The 22,500-nt window shown below is 49.3% G+C and overlaps 1 protein-coding gene across 2 annotated transcripts in view; it reads right to left on the bottom strand.

Annotated features, from left to right (window-relative positions):
- LOC139763024 (uncharacterized) overlaps nucleotides 1–22,500 on the bottom strand; it is a 270,756-nt gene that overhangs the window by 184,636 nt on the left and 63,620 nt on the right. The window contains exon 2 of one of the 2 annotated variants that reach the window (XM_071688558.1): nucleotides 13,662–14,165. The exons of the other annotated variant lie outside the window; for it this stretch is intronic. Within the exon in view, the coding sequence (XP_071544659.1) occupies nucleotides 14,076–14,165 (90 nt within the window). The 3' untranslated portion in view covers nucleotides 13,662–14,075. Of the gene's footprint in view, nucleotides 1–13,661; nucleotides 14,166–22,500 lie in introns of those variants that run through there. 2 annotated transcript variants of the gene reach the window in all.

Here is a 22,500-nt window from a genome sequence, read left to right as displayed (position 1 = left end):
GTAGGTCTGGTCTACCAGGCTGGTTGATGCTGCAGGTCTGGTCTACCAGGCTGGTTGATGCTGCAGGTCTGGTCTACCAGGCTGGGTGATGCTGTAGGTCTGGTCTACCAGGCTGGTTGATTCTGTAGGTCTGGTCGACCAAGCTGGTTGATGCTGTAGGTCTGGTCTACCAGGCTGGTTGATGCTGTAGGTCTGGTCTACCAGGCTGGTTGATGCTGCAGGTCTGGTCTACCAGGCTGGTTGATGCTGTAGGTCTGGTCTACCAGGCTGGTTGATGCTGTAGGTCTGATCTACCAGGCTGGTTGATGCTGTAGGTCCGGTCTACCAGACTGGTTGATGCTGTAGGTTTGGTCTACCAGGCTGGTTGATGCTGTAGGTCTGGTCGACCAGGCTGGTTGATGCTGCAGGTCTGGTCTAGCAGGCTGGTTGATGCTGCAGGTCTGGTCTACAAGGCTGGTTGATGCTGTAGGTCTGGTCGAACAGGCTGGTTGATGCTGTAGGTCTGATCTACCAGGCTGGTTGATGCTGTAGGTCCGGTCTACCAGGCTGGTTGATGCTGTAGGTCTGGTCTGCCAGGCTGGTTGATGCTGTAGGTCTGGTCGACCAGGCTGGTTGATGCTGCAAGTCTGGTCTACCAGGCTGGTTGATGCTGTAGGTCCGGTCTACCAGGCTGGTTGATGCTGTAGGTCTGGTCTACCAGGCTGGTTGATGCTGCAGGTCTGGTCTACCAGGCTGGTTGATGCTGCAGGTCTGGTCGACCAGGCTGGTCGAAGCTACAGGTCTGGTCGACCAGGCTGGTCGAAGCTACAGGTCTGTGCTATATGACCTGGCTCGCTTGAACACCCCCCCCCTCCCCACCACCCCAGTCTACGGGGTTAGAAGCGCGCCCCCGGGAACCGACTCTTGGCCAATTAACTCCCGAGTTTAATTACTCGCTGGAAAGGTTAAGTGCCAGTTACATGACCAGGGATGCTGGGAAGGAGGTAGTTAACATAAACACTTAACAATACACATTACCAGGATAATTGGCTGATCCAGGTCGTTAACTGAACATACACAACCAGCAACACGTAACGACCCAACGAGCTGTTTAACCATTAGATGATAACTGATAATTGTCTGATCAAGGTCATTAACTGACCATACACAACAGTAGACAACCAGCAACATGTAACGACCCAACGAGCTGTTTAACCATTAGATGATAACTGATAATTGGCTGATCAAGGTCATTACGACCCAACGAGCTGTTTAACCATTAAATGATAACTGATAATTGTCTGATCAAGGTCATTAACTGACCATACACAACAGTAGACAACCAGCAACATGTAACGACCCAACGAGCTGTTTAACCATTAAATAATAACTGATAATTGGCTGATCAAGGTCGTTACGACCCAACGAGCTGTTTAACCATTAAATGATAACTGATAATTGGCTGGTTTTAAAGAGGAGTGGGGAAAACCTTATCTTTCTTATCTCATCTTTTTTATCTCTTATCTTCCTTATCTTTCTTATCTCATCTTCTTTATCTCTTATCTTCCTTATCTCTTATCATCTTCTTTATCTCTTATCTTCCTTATCTCTTATCTTCCTTATCTCTTATCATCTTCTTTATCTCTTATCTTCCTTATCTCTTATCATCTTCTTTATCTCTTATCTTCCTTATCTCTTATCATCTTCTTTATCTCTTATCTTCCTTATCTCTTATCATCTTCTTTATCTCTTATCTTCCTTATCTCTTATCATCTTCTTTATCTCTTATCTTCCTTATCTCTTATCATCTTCTTTATCTCTTATCTTCCTTATCTCTTATCATCTTCTTTATCTCTTATCTTCCTTATCTCTTATCATCTTTTTTATCTCTTATCTTCCTTATCTCTTATCATCTTTTTTATCTCTTATCTTCCTTATCTCTTATCATCATCTTTATCTCTTATCTTCCTTATCTCTTATCATCTTCTTTATCTCTTATCTTCCTTATCTCTTATCATCATCTTTATCTCTTATCTTTTTATCTCATCTTTTTTATTTATCTTCTTTATCTCTTATCTTTTTCATCTATTATCTTTTTATGTTATCTCTTGCTTATCTCTTATCTCCTTTCTTTATCTCTAACCTAACCTAACCTAACACCTTCCTAATCACCCACAACACTGAACACTTACAGTAACCATCCCTCCTCCCCCTCCCCCCCCTTTCCAACCCCCCCTCCCCCAACCACCCAACCCCCCTCCCCCCCTTTCCAACCCCCTCCCCCCCACCCTCACTACCTGTTCATCTCTTCCCCCTTCCCCCTCCCTCCCTCCCCCCTTTCCAACCCCCTCCCTCCCTCCCCCCTTTCCAACCCCCTCCCTCCCTCCCCCCTTTCCAACCCCCCTCCCTCCCTCCCCCCTTTCCACCCCCTCCTCCCTCCCTCCTTTCCAACCCCCCTTCCCCCTCCCTCCCCCCTTTCCAACCCCCCTTCCCCCTCCCTCCATCCCCCCTTTCCAACCCCCCTTCCCCCTCCCTCCATCCCCCCTTTCCAACCCCCCTTCCCCCCTCCCTCCCCCTTTCCAACCCCCCTTCCCCCTCCCTCCCTCCCCCCTTTCCAACCCCCCTTCCCCCTCCCTCCCCCCTTTCCAACCCCCCTTCCCCCTCCCTCCATCCCCCCTTTCCAACCCCCCTTCCCCCTCCCTCCCCCTTTCCAACCCCCCTTCCCCCTCCCTCCATCCCCCCTTTCCAACCCCCCTTCCCCCTCCCTCCCCCTTTCCAACCCCCCTTCCCCCTCCCTCCCTCCCCCCTTTCCAACCCCCCTTCCCCTCCCTCCCCCCTTTCCAACCCCACTTCCCCCTCCCTCCCTCCCCCCTTTCCAACCCCCCTTCCCCCTCCCTCCCTCCTTTCCAACCCCCCTTCCCCCTCCCTCCCCCCTTTCCAACCCCCCTCCCCCTTCCCCTCCGTCGTATTAAGTGAAATTAATTCCGCACGCTCACCCGGGCCTCCACTCCCCTCACCCACCCACCCCCTCCCTCCCCCCTCTCTCGCTCTCGTTGAGGGGGGGTGGAGGGGGAGGGTTGGGGTGGAGGGGTGGGTGGCATACCAGCCCGGGGGGGGGGGGGGGTTACATTCACGAAGGGCCACAACAACAACAACAACAATAACATCGGAATCCCCCCCTTCCCATCCTCCTCCCTTCCCCTCCTCCTCCTCCCCCTCCCTTCCCCTCCTCCCCCTCCCATCCCCTCCTCCTCCTCCCTTCCCCTCCTCCTCCTCCCATCCCCCCTTCCCCTCCTCCCCCCTTCCCCTCCCTCCTCCTCCCATCCCCCCTTCCCCTCCTCCCCCTCCCTTCCCCTCCCTTCCCCTCCTCCCCCTCCCCCCTCCTCCCCAGTTGTATATCATGACGAGGAGGTGGCTACCACTACAACCCCCCCCCCCCACACACACACCCCCTCCCTCCCTCCCCCCCCCCACAGCTCTAATGGACTGCACGAAGTAATACCAGCAAGCGCGCCGCCCCCCACCACCCCCTTCCTTCCCTCCCTCCCCCCTACTCAAATACTACAACCCCCCCTCCTCCTCCCCCCCTTCCCCTCCTCCTCCCCCACCTCAACTCCTCGTAACAACCACTGGACATAAATGTGGCCTTCGCAATTTCACTGTAGCAGTGACGTGCTGGAAAAACGGTGTGTGAGCAGTGACGTGCCGGATAAACGGTGTGTGAGCAGTGACGTGCCGGATAAACGGTGTGTGAGCAGTGCCGTGCTGGAAAAACGGTGCGTGAGCAGTGACATGGCAGTGACGTGCCGGATAAACGGTGTGTGAGCAGTGACGTGCCGGATAAACGATGTGTGAGCAGTGACGTGGCAGTGACGTGCTGGAAAAACGGTGTGTGAGCAGTGACATGGCAGTGACGTGCCGGATAAACGATGTGTGAGCAGTGACGTGGCAGTGACGTGCCGGATAAACGGTGTGTGAGCAGTGACGTGGCAGTGACGTGCCGGATAAACGGTGTATGAGCAGTGCCATCACTGAGATCTTCTGACCCCCCCTCCCCCCCCAATTGATCTAAATATTACAGACGCCTTCCGTCGCCTCACGTGACCCCCTCCCCCCCCCCCGCCTGACCTTTCCTTTGTTAGCTTCAAAGATGGTGTGGTGGTGGGGGGGTGTCACCCCCCCCCCCACCACAGCACCCCCCGCCTTTGTCTTGTCTCGTCTGGGCGATTAGAAATCAGGTAATTCGACAGTTTGCAAGAGATTGACTATTTGGGTTGGGATGGGATGGTTCGGTGAGCCGGAGTGAGAGGTGGGATGGTTTGGTGAGCCGGAGTGAGAGGTAGGATGGGTTGGTGAGCCGGAGTGAGAGGTGGGATGGTTCGGTGAGCCGGAGTGAGAGGTGGGATGGTTTGGTGAGCCGGTGTGAGAGGTGGGATGGTTCGGTGAGCCGGAGTGAGAGGTGGGATGGTTTGGTGAGCCGGAGTGAGAGGTGGGATGGTTTGGTGAGCCGGAGTGAGAGGTGGGATGGTTTGGTGAGCCGGAGTGAGAGGTGGGATGGTTTGGTGAGCCGGAGTGAGAGGTGGATGGGTTGATGAGCCGGAGTGAGAGGTGGATGGGTTGATGAGCCGGAGTGAGAGGTGGGATGGTTTGGTGAGCCGGAGTGAGAGGTGGGATGGTTTGGTGAGCCGGAGTGAGAGGTGGATGGGTTGATGAGCCGGAGTGAAAGGTGGATGGTTTGGTGAGCCGGAGTGAGAGGTGGGATGGTTCGGTGAGCCGGAGTGAGAGGTGGATGGGTTGGTGAGCCGGAGTGAGAGGTGGGATGGTTCGGTGAGCCGGAGTGAGAGGTGGGATGGTTTGGTGAGCCGGAGTGAGAGGTGGGATGGTTTGGTGAGCCGGAGAGAGGTGGGATGGTTTGGTGAGCCGGAGTGAGAGGTGGGACGGGCTGGTGAGCCGGAGTGAGAGGTGGATGGTTCGGTGAGCCGGAGTGAGAGGTGGGATGGTTCGGTGAGCCGGAGTGAGAGGTGGGATGGTTCGGTGAGCCGGAGTGAGAGGTGGGATGGTTCGGTGAGCCGGAGTGAGAGGTGGGATGGTTTGGTGAGCCGGAGCGAGAGGTGGGATGGTTTGGTGAGCCGGAGGGAGAGGCGGGATGGGATGGTGAGCCGGAGTGAGAGGTAGGATGGGTTGGTGAGCCGGAGTGAGAGGTGGATGGTTTGATGAGCCAGAGTGAGAGGTGGGATGGTTTGATGAGCCGGAGTGAGAGGTGGGATGGGTTGGTGAGCCGGAGTGAGAGGTGGGATGGTTTGGTGAGCCGGAGGGAGAGGTGGGATGGGATGGTGAGCCGGAGTGAGAGGTAGGATGGGTTGGTGAGCCGGAGGGAGAGGTGGGATGGTTTGGTGAGCCGGAGGGAGAGGTGGATGGGTTGATGAGCCGGAGTGAAAGGTGGATGGGTTGGTGAGCCGGAGTGAGAGGTGGATGGTTTGGTGAGCCAGAGTGAGAGGTAGGATGGGTTGATGAGCCGGAGTGAGAGGTGGATGGGTTGATGAGCCGGAGTGAGAGGTGGGTGGTTTGATGAGCCGGAGTGAGAGGTGGGATGGGCTGGTGAGCCGGAGTGAGAGGTGGGATGGTTCGGTGAGCCGGAGTGAGAGGTGGGATGGTTCGGTGAGCCGGAGTGAGAGGTGGGATGGTTTGGTGAGCCGGAGTGAGAGGTGGGATGGACTGGTGAGCCGGAGTGAGAGGTGGGATGGTTTGGTGAGCCGGAGTGAGAGGTGGAATGGTTTGGTGAGCCGGAGTGAGAGGTGGGATGGGCTGGTGAGCCGGAGTGAGAGATGGGTGTCTCAGTGAGACAGAGGGACAGGTGGTTGGGTTAGTCCATTCTGCTTTCCAACCATATTTCTGACGACAAATTTCAGGCCACCATAGCACTGACCATGTTGAGGTCTTCTGTAATCCATACTTGCCACGTACGGACCCCCACATACACCACTACCACGGACCATTATCTGGGAGTCATCACGTTAACAACAGAAAACGGGAAGAGGTGATCAAGTGGGTGATCAAGGGTCTGTATTAGCTGTCTTTGGAAATGAACAAAAGTTGTATTAACTGCTGGAGATGAGGAAATGTGGACGTGTGTATGACCAGGTTATCTGCTGGAGGACAGTACATGGGAAGGACAGATAACACAAGACCTGATGGTCTATGACCAGGTTATCTGCTGGAGGACAGTACATGGGAAGGAGAGATAACACAAGACCTGATGGTCTATGACCAGGTTATCTGCTGGAGGACAGTACATGGGAAGGACAGATAACACAAGACCTGATGGTCTATGACCAGGTTATCTGCTGGAGGACAGTACATGGGAAGGACAGATAACACAAGACCTGATGGTCTATAGCCAGACTCAGAGGAACCAACACAGACCACCAGACCCATAACCAACACAGACCACCCATAACCAACACAGACCACCCACAACCAACACAGACCACCCATAACCAACGCAGGCCACCCACAACCAACATAGACAACCCACAACAAACACAGACCACCCACAACCAACATAGACAACCCACAACAAACACAGACCACCCACAACCAACACAGACCACCCATAACCAACGCAGGCCACCCACAACAAACACAGACCACCCACAACAAACACAGACCACCCACAACAAACACAGACTACCCACAACCAACACAGACCACCCACAACCAACACAGACCACCCACAACAAACACAGACCACCCACAACAAACACAGACCACCCACAACCAACACAGACCACCCATAACCAACACAGACCACCCACAACAAACACAGACCACCCACAACCAACACTGACCACCCATAACCAACACAGACCACCCATAACCAACGCAGACCACCCACAACAAACACAGACCACCCACAACCAACACAGACCACCCATAACCAACACAGACCACCCATAACCAACACAGACCACCCACAACCAACACAGACCACCCATAAACAACACAGACCACCCATAACCAACACAGACCACCCACAACCAACGCAGACCACCCACAACCAACATAGACCACCCATAACCAACACAGACCACCCACAACCAACGCAGACCACCCACAACCAACGCAGACCACCCATAACCAACATAGACCACCCATAACCAACACAGACCACCCATAACCAACACAGACCACCCATAACCAACATAGACCACCCATAACCAACACAGACCACCCACAACCAACGCAGACCACCCACAACCAACGCAGACCACCCATAACCAACACAGACCACCCACAACCAACACAGACCACCCACAACCAACACAGACCACCCATAACCAACACAGACCACCCATAACCAACACAGACCACCCACAACCAACGCAGACCACCCACAACCAACACAGACCACCCACAACCAACACAGACCACCCATAACCAACACAGACCACCCACAACCAACACAGACCACCCACAACCAACAAAGACCACCCATAACCAACACAGACCACCCATAACCAACGCAGACCACCCATAACCAACACAGACCACCCACAACCAACACAGACCACCCATAACCAACACAGACCACCCATAACCAACACAGACCACCCATAACCAACACAGACCACCCACAACCAACACAGACCACCCATAACCAACACAGACCACCCATAACCAACACAGACCACCCATAACCAACACAGACCACCCACAACCAACACAGACCACCCATAACCAACACAGACCACCCATAACCAACACAGACCACCCATAACCAACACAGACCACCCACAACCAACACAGACCACCCATAACCAACACAGACCACCCATAACCAACACAGACCACCCATAACCAACACAGACCACCCATAACCAACACAGACCACCCATAACCAACACAGACCACCCACAACCAACACAGACCACCCATAACCAACACAGACCACCCATAACCAACACAGACCACCCATAACCAACACAGACCACCCATAACCAACGCAGACCACCCATAACCAACACAGACCACCCACAACCAACACAGACCACCTATAACCAACACAGACCACCCATAACCAACACAGACCACCCATAACCAACACAGACTACCCATAACCAACACAGACCACCCATAACCAACACAGACCACCCATAACCAACACAGACCACCCATAACCAACACAGACCACCCACAACCAACACAGACCACCCATAACCAACACAGACCACCCATAACCAACACAGACCACCCATAACCAACACAGACCACCCATAACCAACACAGACCACCCATAACCAACACAGACCACCCACAACCAACACAGACCACCAGTACTCCCCTTACAACACATTTTCTATTCCTATTCCTCCAGAGGGCCTACTCGCTCGCTTCCAGGACAGCAAAATTTATAGATATAAACTACCAGCATTTGACTGTGCGGGGGGGGGGGGGGGGGGGGGGGGGGGGAGTTTGGCTCCCTAGACGGGTACGGCCGAGACGGGGCACGAGATGGGGTCCGAGACGGGGCACGAAACGGGGTCCGAGATGGGGCCCGAGACGGGGGTCCGAGACGGGGTCCGAGACGGGGTCTGTCTACAAGGGAGAATATTTCTATGGCCTGTCTAGGGTTAACACGACGGTATACGACCCTTGAACACGACGGTATACGACCCTTGAACACGACGTTATACGACCCTTGAACACGACGGTATACGACCCTTGAGCACGACGGTATACGACCCTTGAACACGACGGTATACGACCCTTGAGCACGACGGTATACGACCCTTGAACACGACGGTATACAGCCCTTGAACACGACGGTATACGACCCTTGAACACGACGGTATACGACCCTTGAACACGACGGTATACGACCCTTGAACACGACGGTATACGACCCTTGAACACGACGGTATACGACCCTTGAACACGACGGTATACGACCCTTGAACACGACGGTATACGACCCTTGAACACGACGGTATACGACCCTTGAGCACGACGGTATACGACCCTTGAACACGACGGTATACGACCCTTGAACACGACGGTATACGACCCTTGAACACGACGGTATACGACCCTTGAACACGACGGTATGTGACCCTTGAACACGACGGTATACGACCCTTCGGTCATGAGGACCTGACACTTGGAATCGACCCGAGTGGGGGAGGGTGTGGGGTGGGGGTCAGAGTTCACACACGGACCACCAGCACGACAATAGACCAACCCTTCCCCCCCTCCCCCCCCCCTCCACCACCACGGCAAACGTACCTAAGTGTGGCACAGACACATCTCCCCCCCCACATATATATATATATATATATATATATATATATATATATATATATATATATATATATATATATATATAGGGGAGGCAGAATACTTCCCACGTATTCCCTGCGTGTCGTAGAAGGCGACTAAAAGGGGAGGGAGCGGGGGGCTGGAAATCCTCCCCTTTCAGTTTTTTTTTTTTTTAATTTTCCAAAAGAAGGAACAGAGAAGGGGGCCAAGTGAGGATATTCCCTCAAAGGCCCAGTCCTCTGTTCTCAACGCTACCTTGCTAACGCGGGAAATGGCGAATAGTATGAAAGAAAAATATATGTTTGTGTGTGTATATTTGTGTTTATATATATATATATATATATATATATATATATATATATATATATATATATATATATATATATATGAGAGAGAATTTATATAAATCGAAAACATTTATGGATAATGTACGTTGGGGGAGCCGTGACGTCACACGACCTTGGGGGCAAGAGAGTGGGAAAGGGGCGGAGGTCTGCCATGACCCGTAAGGTCGAGAATCCTCCAGGGGTAAAGGATGTAGTGACTCTTATGGACGTCTAATGGCTAGCAGTTTATACAGTAACTGGTGTGTATTGAGGACAAGGGCTTGGCTACGATAACCTGGTGGTGGTGGTGTTGGAGATGGTGGTGGTGGAGATGATGGTGGTGGCGTTGGAGATGGTGGTGGAGATGGTGGTGGTGGTGTTGGAGATGATGGTGGTGGTGTTGGAGATGATGGTGGTGGTGTTGGAGATGATGGTGGTGGTGTTGGAGAAGCTGGTGGTGGTGTTGGAGATGATGGTGGTGGTGTTGGAGAAGCTGGTGGTGGTGTTGGAGATGGTGGTGGTGTTGGAGAAGCTGGTGGTGGTGTTGGAGATGGTGGTGGTGGTGTTGGAGAAGCTGGTGGTGGTGTTGGAGATGGTAGTGGTGATGTTGGAGATGGTGGTGGTGGTGTTGGAGATGGTGGTGGTGGTGTTGGAGATGATGGTGATGGTGTTGGAGATGATGGTAGTGGTGTTGGAGATGGTGGTGGTGGTGTTGGAGATGGTGGTGGTGGTGTTGGAGATGGTAGTGGTGATGTTGGAGATGGTGGTGGTGGTGTTGGAGATGATGGTGATGGTGTTGGAGATGATGGTAGTGGTGTTGGAGATGGTGGTGGTGGTGTTGGAGATGGTAATGGTGGTGTTGGAGATGGTGGTGGTGGTGTTGGAGATGGTGGTGGTGGTGTTGGAGAAGCTGGTGGTGGTGTTGGAGATGGTGGTGGTGTTGGAGAAGCTGGTGGTGGTGTTGGAGATGATGGTGATGGTGTTGGAGATGATGGTAGTGGTGTTGGAGATGGTGGTGGTGGTGTTGGAGATGGTAATGGTGGTGTTGGAGATGGTGGTGGTGTTGGAGATGGTGGTGGTGGTGTTGGAGAAGCTGGTGGTGGTGTTGGAGATGGTGGTGGTGTTGGAGAAGCTGGTGGTGGTGTTGGAGAAGCTGGTGGTGGTGTTGGAGAAGCTGGTGGTGGTGTTGGAGAAGCTGGTGGTGGTGTTGGAGATGGTGGTGGTGGTGTTGGAGATGGTGGTGGTGGTGTTGGAGAATCTGGTGGTGATGTTGGAGATGGTGGTGGTGGTGTTGGAGATGGTGGTGGTGGTGTTGGAGATGGTAATGGTGGTGTTGGAGATGGTGGTGGTGGTGTTGGAGATGGTGGTGGTGGTGTTGGAGAAGCTGGTGGTGGTGTTGGAGATGGTGGTGGTGTTGGAGAAGCTGGTGGTGGTGTTGGAGATGATGGTGATGGTGTTGGAGATGATGGTAGTGGTGTTGGAGATGGTGGTGGTGGTGTTGGAGATGGTAATGGTGGTGTTGGAGATGGTGGTGGTGGTGTTGGAGATGGTGGTGGTGGTGTTGGAGAAGCTGGTGGTGGTGTTGGAGATGGTGGTGGTGTTGGAGAAGCTGGTGGTGGTGTTGGAGAAGCTGGTGGTGGTGTTGGAGAAGCTGGTGGTGGTGTTGGAGAAGCTGGTGGTGGTGTTGGAGATGGTGGTGGTGGTGTTGGAGATGGTGGTGGTGATGTTGGAGAAGCTGGTGGTGCTGGAGATGGTGGTGGTGGTGTTGGAGAATCTGGTGGTGGTGGTGGTGGTGTTGGAGACGGTGGTGGAGATAGTGTTGGTGATGACGACAGCAGTAGTTACGGTAGACGAACAAGTAGTAACACAGTTAGCGGTGTTAATGACGATAGTTAGGGTAGTTATGATGGTAGTTTCATACTCTTAACGACACAATGATGGTGTAGTATGTATGTGTGTGTGTGTGTGTGTGTGTGTGTGTGTGTGTGTATGTGTGTGTGTGTGTGTGTGTGTGTGTGTGTGTGTGTGTGTGTGTGTGTGTGTGCAAATACTGATTTTGTGTAAGTCAAATATTTTGTGTAAGTCAAATATTTTGTGTAAGTCAAATATTTGGTTAGGTCACTTGAAAATGAAATACATAAAAAGTTGTTATTTGAACAATTTGAACAAATAAAGTTTACTTAGTGAAATTAGATTGCAATAATGACTTATATTTCTCTCTTGTGATGATGTGATTATTACACGAAAGTGCACTTGGCAACTTATCCTGTTTCATTTTCCCCTGGACTCATAGGAATATATATATATATATATATATATATATATATATATATATATATATATATATATATATATATATTCTTTCTTTCAAACTATTCGCCATTTCCCGCTTTAGCGAGGTAGCGTTAAGAACAGAGGACTGGGCCTTGGAGGGAATATCCTCACCTGGCCCCCTTCTCTGTTCCTTGTTTTGGAAAAACTAAAAAAAAAACGAGAGGGGAAGATTTCCAGCCCCCCGCTCCCTCCCCTTTTAGTCGCCTTTTACGACACGCAGGGAATACGTGGGAAGTATTCTGTCTCCCCTATCCCCAGGGATATATATATATATATATATATATATATATATATATATATATATATATATATATATATATATATATATATATATATATATTAAGAATATATGGTGTGGGAGGCAAGTTGTTAGAAGCAGTGAAAAGTTTTTATCGAGGATGTAAGGCATGTGTACGTGTAGGAAGAGAGGAAAGTGATTGGTTCTCAGTGAATGTAGGTTTGCGGCAGGGGTGTGTGATGTCTCCATGGTTGTTTAATTTGTTTATGGATGGGGTTGTTAGGGAGGTGAATGCAAGAGTTTTGGAAAGAGGGGCAAGTATGAAGTCTGTTGGGGATGAGAGAGCTTGGGAAGTGAGTCAGTTGTTGTTCGCTGATGATACAGCGCTGGTGGCTGATTCATGTGAGAAACTGCAGAAGCTGGTGACTGAGTTTGGTAAAGTGTGTGGAAGAAGAAAGTTAAGAGTAAATGTGAATAAGAGCAAGGTTATTAGGTACAGTAGGGTTGAGGGTCAAGTCAATTGGGAGGTGAGTTTGAATGGAGAAAAACTGGAGGAAGTGAAGTGTTTTAGATATCTGGGAGTGGATCTGGCAGCGGATGGAACCATGGAAGCGGAAGTGGATCATAGGGTGGGGGAGGGGGCGAAAATTCTGGGAGCCTTGAAGAATGTGTGGAAGTCGAGAACATTATCTCGGAAAGCAAAAATGGATATGTTTGAAGGAATAGTGGTTCCAACAATGTTGTATGGTTGCGAGGCGTGGACTATGGATAGAGTTGTGCGCAGGAGGATGGATGTGCTGGAAATGAGATGTTTGAGGACAATGTGTGGTGTGAGGTGGTTTGATCGAGTAAGTAACGTAAGGGTAAGAGAGATGTGTGGAAATAAAAAGAGCGTGGTTGAGAGAGCAGAAGAGGGTGTTTGGAAATGGTTTGGGCACATGGAGAGGATGAGTGAGGAAAGATTGACCAAGAGGATATATGTGTCGGAGGTGGAGGGAACGAGGAGAAGAGGGAGACCAAATTGGAGGTGGAAAGATGGAGTGAAAAAGATTTTGTGTGATCGGGGCCTGAACATGCAGGAAGGTGAAAGGAGGGCAAGGAATAGAGTGAATTGGAGCGATGTGGTATACCGGGGTTGACGTGCTGTCAGTGGATTGAATCAAGGCATGTGAAGCGTCTGGGGTAAACCATGGAAAGCTGTGTAGGTATGTATATTTGCGTGTGTGGACGTATGTATGTACATGTGTATGGGGGGGGGGGCCATTTCTTTCGTCTGTTTCCTTGCGCTACCTCGCAAACGCGGGAGACAGCGACAAAGTATAATAAATATATAAATAAATAAATATATATATATATATATATATATATATATATATATATATATATATATATATATATATATATATATATACCCAATGAGGTAGTTAGGCAATGGTCGTTAAGGCTGGTCATTAAGGAGCAGTACAGATGACAGGGTGGCATGTAGTGTTTTATTTTTTATCAAAAATTCCTCCATATTTTTTTTTTTTTTTACATTGTATTATTAGAGTCAGCTGACGGCCACGTGGTCATGTTGACATGTGATCAGCTGACGGCCACGTGGCCATGTTGACATGTGATCAGCTGACGGCCACGTGGTCATGTTGACATGTGATCAGCTGACGGCCACGTGGTCATGTTGACATGTGATCAGCTGACGGCCACGTGGCCATGTTGACATGTGATCAGCTGACGGCCACGTGGCCATGTTGACATGTGATCAGCTGATGTCCGGTCAGCTGATGTACCGTGGCTCTTGTGTTGACTGATGTGTTCTGGCCTTGGATTGGTTACACACACACACACACACATACACACACATAAACGGTAGGATAATCACATAATTACATGTACTTACCAAAGCTTGAGTACAATTCCTTGGTACATGTGTACCATACATGTAATAGACGACACACGGGCCATGGAGTACATACCTGAAATGTAAACAATACACATAAATGTTAATTACTCTAATGTGGAAATAATTCCATATTAGACATAATATATCATAAACATAAATATAATAGTGTATATGAACGCCCACGTTTATATAACATATTGGACATAGTATATCATAAACATAAATATAATAGTGTATATGAACGCCCACTTTTATATATAACACACACACTATACTCTTTCACAGCCAGGATTCGAACCCAGGACCTTTTGTGTGGTCGTCGGAAACGTTAACCGCTAGGCTATGATGATGATGATGCTAGCGGAGAGGGGAGGGTCAGGGGAGGGGTAGGGTGGGGGAGGGGTGGGGGAGGGGAGGGGTAGGGGAGGGGTAGGGGAGGGGGGTAAACAGATATTCTGTTCCCCGTCGGCCAATGTCGTGTCCGGTCCTTGTGTTTACTGTTGTCCTGTTTGCTTGTAACGACCTGACCATCTGAATGACAATACCTAACAACCACCCCCCCCCCCCACGCTGGCATGAACCAGGCCACAACCAAATGGCACTCAAACCCAACCCCGCCACCATCATCTCCTGCCACCAGAGATCCCTCGTCCCAGGGTTGTAGTTCAGCACCACACAACCACATGGAACTCAAACCCAACCCCGCCACCATCATCTCCTGCCACCAGAGATCCCTCGTCCCAGGGTTGTAGTTCAGCACCACACAACCACATCAAAACCCTACTAAAAACAGCCTCAAGCAAAAAGAAAAAAAGAAAACATCTTGTAGGTAAACCACACACGAGAGGAAAAAGAAAACGTAAAACGACCCGACAAAACCAGTTCCGGTTCAAACCTCCAACATAAACAGCTTGTGGGTTAAGTGCTACGTGTATTAAAGGTCCGGCCCTTAGTAAGACCCTGAAACACACACTAACAACCCTGAAACACACAGTAAGAGCCTGAAACACACACTAACAGCCCTGAAACACACAGTAAGAGCCTGAAACACACACTATCAGCCCTGAAACACACACTAACAGCCCTGAAACACACACTAACAGCCATGAAACACACACTAAGAGCCCGGAAACACACAGTAAGAGCCTGAAACACACACTAACAGCCCTGAAACACACACTAACAGCCATGAAACACACACTAAGAGCCCGGAAACACACAGTAAGAGCCTGAAACACACACTAACAGCCCTGAAACACACACTAACAGCCAGGAAACACACACTAAGAGCCCGGAAACACACAGTAAGAGCCTGAAACACACACTAACAGCCCTGAAACACACAGTAAGAGCCTGAAACACACACTAACAGCCCTGAAACACATACTAACAGACCTGAAACACACACTAACAGCCCTGAAACACACAGTAAGAGACTGAAACACACACTAACAGCCCTGAAACACACACTAACAGCCCTGAAACACACAGTAAGAGACTGAAACACACAGTAACAACCCTGAAACACACACTAACAACCCTGAAACACACTAACAGCCCTGAAACACACAGTAAGAGCCTGAAACACACACTAACAGCCGTGAAACACACACTAACAGACCTGAAACACACACTAACAGCCCTGAAACACACACTAACAGCCCTGAAACACACACTAACAGCCCTGAAACACACACTAACAGCCCTGAAACACACAGTAAGAGACTGAAACACACACTAACAGCCCTGAAACACACACTAACAGCCCTGAAACACACAGTAAGAGCCTGAAACACACACTAACAGCCCTGAAACACACACTAACAGCCCTGAAACACACACTAACAGCCCTGAAACACACACTAACAGCCATGAAACACACACTAAGAGCCCGGAAACACACAGTAAGAGCCTGAAACACACACTAACAGCCCTGAAACACACACTAACAGCCATGAAACACACACTAAGAGCCCGGAAACACACAGTAAGAGCCTGAAACACACACTAACAGCCCTGAAACACACACTAACAGCCATGAAACACACACTAAGAGCCCGGAAACACACAGTAAGAGCCTGAAACACACACTAACAGCCCTGAAACACACAGTAAGAGCCTGAAACACACACTAACAGCCCTGAAACACATACTAACAGACCTGAAACACACACTAACAGCCCTGAAACACACAGTAAGAGACTGAAACACACACTAACAGCCCTGAAACACACACTAACAGCCCTGAAACACACAGTAAGAGACTGAAACACACAGTAACAACCCTGAAACACACACTAACAACCCTGAAACACACACTAACAGCCCTGAAACACAAAGTAAGAGCCTGAAACACACACTAACAGCCGTGAAACACACACTAACAGACCTGAAACACACACTAACAGCCCTGAAACACACACTAACAGACCTGAAACACACACTAACAGCCCTGAAACACACAGTAAGAGCCTGAAACACACACTAACAACCCTGAAACACACAGTAAGAGCCTGAAACACACTCTAACAGCCCTGAAACACACAGTAAGAGCCTGAAACACACACTAACAGCCCTGAAACACACAGTAAGAGCCTGAAACACACTCTAACAGCCCTGAAACACACACTAACAGCCCTGAAACACACAGTAAGAGCCTGAAACACACAGTAAGAGCCTGAAACACACAGTAAGAGCCTGAAACACACCCTAACAACCCTGAAACACACACTAACAGCCCTGAAACACACACTAACAGCCCTGAAACACACACTAACAGACCTGAAACACAAAGTAACAGCCCTGAAACACACACTAACAGCCCTGAAACACACACTAACAGCCCTGAAACACACACTAACAGCCCTGAAACACAAAGTAACAGCCCTGAAACACACACTAACAGCCCTGAAACACACACTAACAGCCCTGAAACACAAAGTAACAGCCCTGAAACACACACTAACAGCCCTGAAACACACACTAACAGCCCTGAAACACACACTAACAGCCCTGAAACACAAAGTAACAGCCCTGAAACACAAAGTAACAGCCCTGAAACACACACTAACAGCCCTGAAACACACACTAACAGCCCTGAAACACACACTAACAGCCCTGAAACACACACTAACAGCCCTGAAACACACACTAACAGCCCTGAAACACAAAGTAACAGCCCTGAAACACAAAGTAACAGCCCTGAAACACAAAGTAACAGCCCTGAAACACACACTAACAGCCCTGAAACACACACTAACAGCCCTGAAACACACACTAACAGCCCTGAAACACAAAGTAACAGCCCTGAAACACACAGTAAGAGACTGAAACACACACTAACAACCCTGAAACACACACTAACAGCCCTGAAACACACACTAACAGCCCTGAAACACAAAGTAACAGCCCTGAAACACACAGTAAGAGACTGAAACACACACTAACAACCCTGAAACACACAGTAAGAGACTGAAACACACACTAACAACCCTGAAATGCACTGATAGGACAAAGGTATGTGGAAGGTGTTCTTTGATATCCCAGCGCAATATTTATCACCTCTTCTCATTCACTCTACCAAGACTCGTACATGAAACCTTCTCTTGGCGTCGACCTCGACCAGACTGGTCGACCCAATGTTGCCTTCAAGAGCACTCCACGTGATATTGTGTTGGTCAACACAACCAGGTAGACAACCAGGTAACCAGGTAGACAACCAGGCAACCAGGTAGACAACCAGACAACCAGGTAGACAGCCAGACAACCAGTCAACCAGGTAGACAACCAGACAGCCAGGTAAACGGTCAGACAACCAGGTAGACACCCAGACAACCAGGTAGACAGCCAGACAACCAGTCAACCAGGTAGACAGCCACACAACCAGGTAGACAGCCAGACAACCAGTCAACCAGGTAGACAGCCACACAACCAGGTAGACAGCCAGACAACCAGTCAACCAGGTAAACAACCAGACAGCCAGGTAAACAGTCAGACAACCAGTCAACCAGGTAAACAACCAGACAGCCAGGTAAACAGTCAGACAACCAGTCAACCAGGTAAACAACCAGACAGCCAGGTAAACAGCCAGACAACCAGTCAACCAGGTAGACAACCAGACAGCCAGGTAGACAGCCAAGTAGACAACCAGGCAGAGAGCCAGGTAGACAGCTAGACAACTAGGTAGACAACCAGGTAGAGAGCCAGACAGCCAAGTAGACAACCAGGTAGAGAGCCAGGTGCGTCACAGGGTCTCCTGTGGTATGCACATGGCATCCGTCAACAGACTGCTAAGTCCTCAGACCATAACAGTTTAGTTGATCTAAATCAATGATTCCAAATCTAATCGACTACTTCTAGAAAAAAAAAAATATATCTAAATCTAATTCAAATGCGAGGGATAGTGAACTTCTGGGAAGAGAAGATATCAAATATGCAAAGCAAGATGGTCAATAAGAACGGCCAAGAATGTATACAATGTGTATGACCATCATAAACATTAACTCCGGCACTCAGCTCCATGTACTACATTACAATCATAAACATCAATCCTAGTGTACATTATAATCATAAACATTAACTTCTGCAGATCGGAACCATGTCAGTGTATATATATATAAATATATATATATATATATATATATATTTTTTTTTTTTTTTTATACTTTGTCGCTGTCTCCCGCGTTTGCGAGGTAGCGCAAGGAAACAGACGAAAGAAATGGCCCAACCCCCCCATACACATGTATATACATACGTCCACACACGCAAATATACATACCTACACAGCTTTCCATGGTTTACCCCAGACGCTTCACATGCCTTGATTCAATCCACTGACAGCACGTCAACCCCTGTATACCACATCGCTCCAATTCACTCTATTCCTTGCCCTCCTTTCACCCTCCTGCATGTTCAGGTCCCGATCACACAAAATCTTTTTCACTCCATCTTTCCACCTCCAATTTGGTCTCCCTCTTCTCCTCGTTCCCTCCACCTCCGACACTTATATCCTCTTGGTCAATCTTTCCTCACTCATTCTCTCCATGTGCCCAAACCATTTCAAAACACCCTCTTCTGCTCTCTCAACCACGCTCTTTTTATTTCCACACATCTCTCTTACCCTTACATTACTCACTCGATCAAACCACCTCACACCACACATTGTCCTCAAACATCTCATTTCCAGCACATCCACCCTCCTGCGCACAACTCTATCCATAGCCCACGCCTCGCAACCATACAACATTGTTGGAACCACTATTCCTTCAAACATACCCATTTTTGCTTTCCGAGATAATGTTCTCGACTTCCACACATTCTTCAAGGCTCCCAAAATTTTCGCCCCCTCCCCCACCCTATGATCCACTTCCGCTTCCATGGTTCCATCCGCTGCCAGATCCACTCCCAGATATCTAAAACACTTCACTTCCTCCAGTTTTTCTCCATTCAAACTTACCTCCCAATTCACTTGACCCTCAACCCTATATATATATATATACATATATATATATATATATATATATATATATATATATATATATATATATATATATATATATATCTCAATGTTTATATATGTATGTTCCCAGACTTGCTTGGTGTAGATATATAAACATTCAGGGTAAGGTGTGTGACATGATCCCACATTTACAGGTCGTGTTCAAGGGCCGTATACCGTCGTGTTCAAGGGTCGTACCGTCGTGTTCAAGGGTCGTATACCGTCGTGTTCAAGGGTCGTATACCGTCGTGTTCAAGGGTCGTATACCGTCGTGTTCAAGGGTCGTATACCGTCGTGTTCAAGGGCCGTATACCGTCGTGTTCAAGGGTCGTATACCGTCGTGTTCACGGGTCGTATACCGTCGTGTTCAAGGGTCGTATACCGTCGTGTTCAAGGGTCGTATACCGTCGTGTTCAAGGGCCGTATACCGTCGTGTTCAAGGGTCGTATACCGTCGTGTTCAAGGGCCGTATACCGTCGTGTTCAAGGGTCGTATACCGTCGTGTTCAAGGGCCGTATACCGTCGTGTTCAAGGGTCGTATACCGTCGTGTTCAAGGGCCGTATACCGTCGTGTTCAAGGGTCGTATACCGTCGTGTTCAAGGGCCGTATACCGTCGTGTTCAAGGGTCGTATACCGTCGTGTTCAAGGGTCGTATACCGTCGTGTTCAAGGGCCGTATACCGTCGTGTTCAAGGGTCGTATACCGTCGTGTTCAAGGGCCGTATACCGTCGTGTTCAAGGGTCGTATACCGTCGTGTTCACGGGTCGTATACCGTCGTGTTCAAGGGTCGTATACCGTCGTGTTCAAGGGTCGTATACCGTCGTGTTCAAGGGCCGTATACCGTCGTGTTCAAGGGTCGTATACCGTCGTGTTCAAGGGCCGTATACCGTCGTGTTCAAGGGTCGTATACCGTCGTGTTCACGGGTCGTATACCGTCGTGTTCAAGGGTCGTATACCGTCGTGTTCAAGGGTCGTATACCGTCGTGTTCAAGGGTCGTATACCGTCGTGTTCAAGGGTCGTATATCGTAGTGCTCAATGACCAATCCAAGTGATTAATCTCCTTCGAAGACCATGGAGTAATCACCACATGTGGTCCGCCAGCAACGGTGAACGCTGGCAAGTGTACACACCCCGTTGCCCTCCCTCCCGGTGGCAAACACCTCCAGCGAACACAGACCCGTCGCTCCCACCACCAACACCATAGCTGTACACACATGGATCTAACGGCACTATATTAACGAAGGGAGCTTCGTTGAACGTGTGTGTGTGTGTGTGTGTGTGTGTGAGTAACGACGTAATCAATACATTCCCGGGCACCCCCCCGCCCCCCCCCCCACGTCCGTCCGTACGCTAGTACAGACGGCGAGGCCCGGAATGTGCGTCACGTGCGCGCGAGCGCGCCCTAGAAGCAAACAGTATCCGAGACGCGGATCGTCCGAGACGTGGGCCAGTGTCAGCTTCGGACTACCGGAGCGGGGAAATTACTTATTTCTCACTACGAAGTCGAGATAAGTCACTTTATAAGTGTTGATTACTTATACACATGTCTTAAGTGTTACTACTTAACTTTCCAACACACACACACACACACACACACACACACACACACACACACACACACATAAACACACGTGTTGTCATGTGTGGCGGGGTGGCGACGGGAATGGATGAAGGCAGCCAGTATGAATTATGTACATGTGTATATATGTATATGTCTGTGTGTGTATATATATGTATACGTTGAGATGTATAGGTATGTATATGTGCGTGTGTGGACGTGTATGTATATACATGTGTATGTGGGTGGGTTGAGCCATTTCTTTCGTCTGTTTCCTTGCGCTACCTCGCTAACGCGGGAGACAGCGACAAAGTCTTTCAAACTATTCGCCATTTCCCGCGTGAGCAAGGTAGCGTTAAGAACAGAGGACTGGGCCTCTGAGGGATTATCCTCACCTTGGCCCCCTTCTCTGTTCCTTCTTTTGGAAAATTAAAAAAAACGAGAGGGGAGGATTTCCAGCCCCCCGCTCCCTCCCCTTTTAGTCGCCTTCTACGACACGCAGGGAATACGTGGCAAGTATTCTGCCTCCCCTATATATATATATATATATATATATATATATATATATATATATATATATATATATATATATATATATCATACAAACCTATGAAGGTGCGCGTTCATATGCACTTTGTTCGTATATATATATATATATATATATATATATATATATATATATATATATATATATATATATATATGTATATATACCATTCCCCCCCCCCCCACCAACCCCAATCAAATTGGTTGGGTATACATAATCACCATGTCCCCTAACTACTGGTTTCCAAATCAACCCCCCCCCCCCCCCCCTCTTACCTCACCTGACCAAACCTCTTTCTTTAACAAGATGACCTCCCCCCCCCCAAACCCCCCCCTCCCCCCCCCAGGCTCACAGCCACGCCCACACCATTAAGTCTATTGGCGTGGTCGAACCCCCCGACAGAACGGGTCAAAAGCTTTCGTAAAAAAAGAAAATAAAAAAAATATGTCCGTCGGTCTTTCTCTCTCCCTGGCTCTGCTACACCAAGACATCATCATTCTGCAAAGGGCTTCTTGGTGCCTCCTCTCCCATTCCCTCCTGGTGCGGGAGCGCCGTAGGACAGGGCCAATGCCCATCTTCTTCTTCAGCAGCATCCTCAGGTTTCAGGAAGTGTACACACACACACACACACACACACACACACATACTCTGGACTTCAGCGAACCCTCCTCGCTTCTACAGAAGATCCACAAGAACCAACCTCCTCGCTTCTACAGAAGATCCACAAGAACCAACCTCCTCGCTTCTACAGAAGATCCACAAGAACCAACCTCCTCGCTTCTACAGAAGATCTACGAGAACCAA

The sequence above is a fragment of the Panulirus ornatus genome, chromosome 45 (assembly GCF_036320965.1).
Source record: "Panulirus ornatus isolate Po-2019 chromosome 45, ASM3632096v1, whole genome shotgun sequence".
In the NCBI taxonomy this organism is placed as follows: Eukaryota; Metazoa; Arthropoda; class Malacostraca; order Decapoda; family Palinuridae; genus Panulirus; species Panulirus ornatus.
The sequence above is the reverse complement of the archived record's forward strand: the minus strand, read 5'-3'. Positions and strand labels throughout refer to the sequence as shown.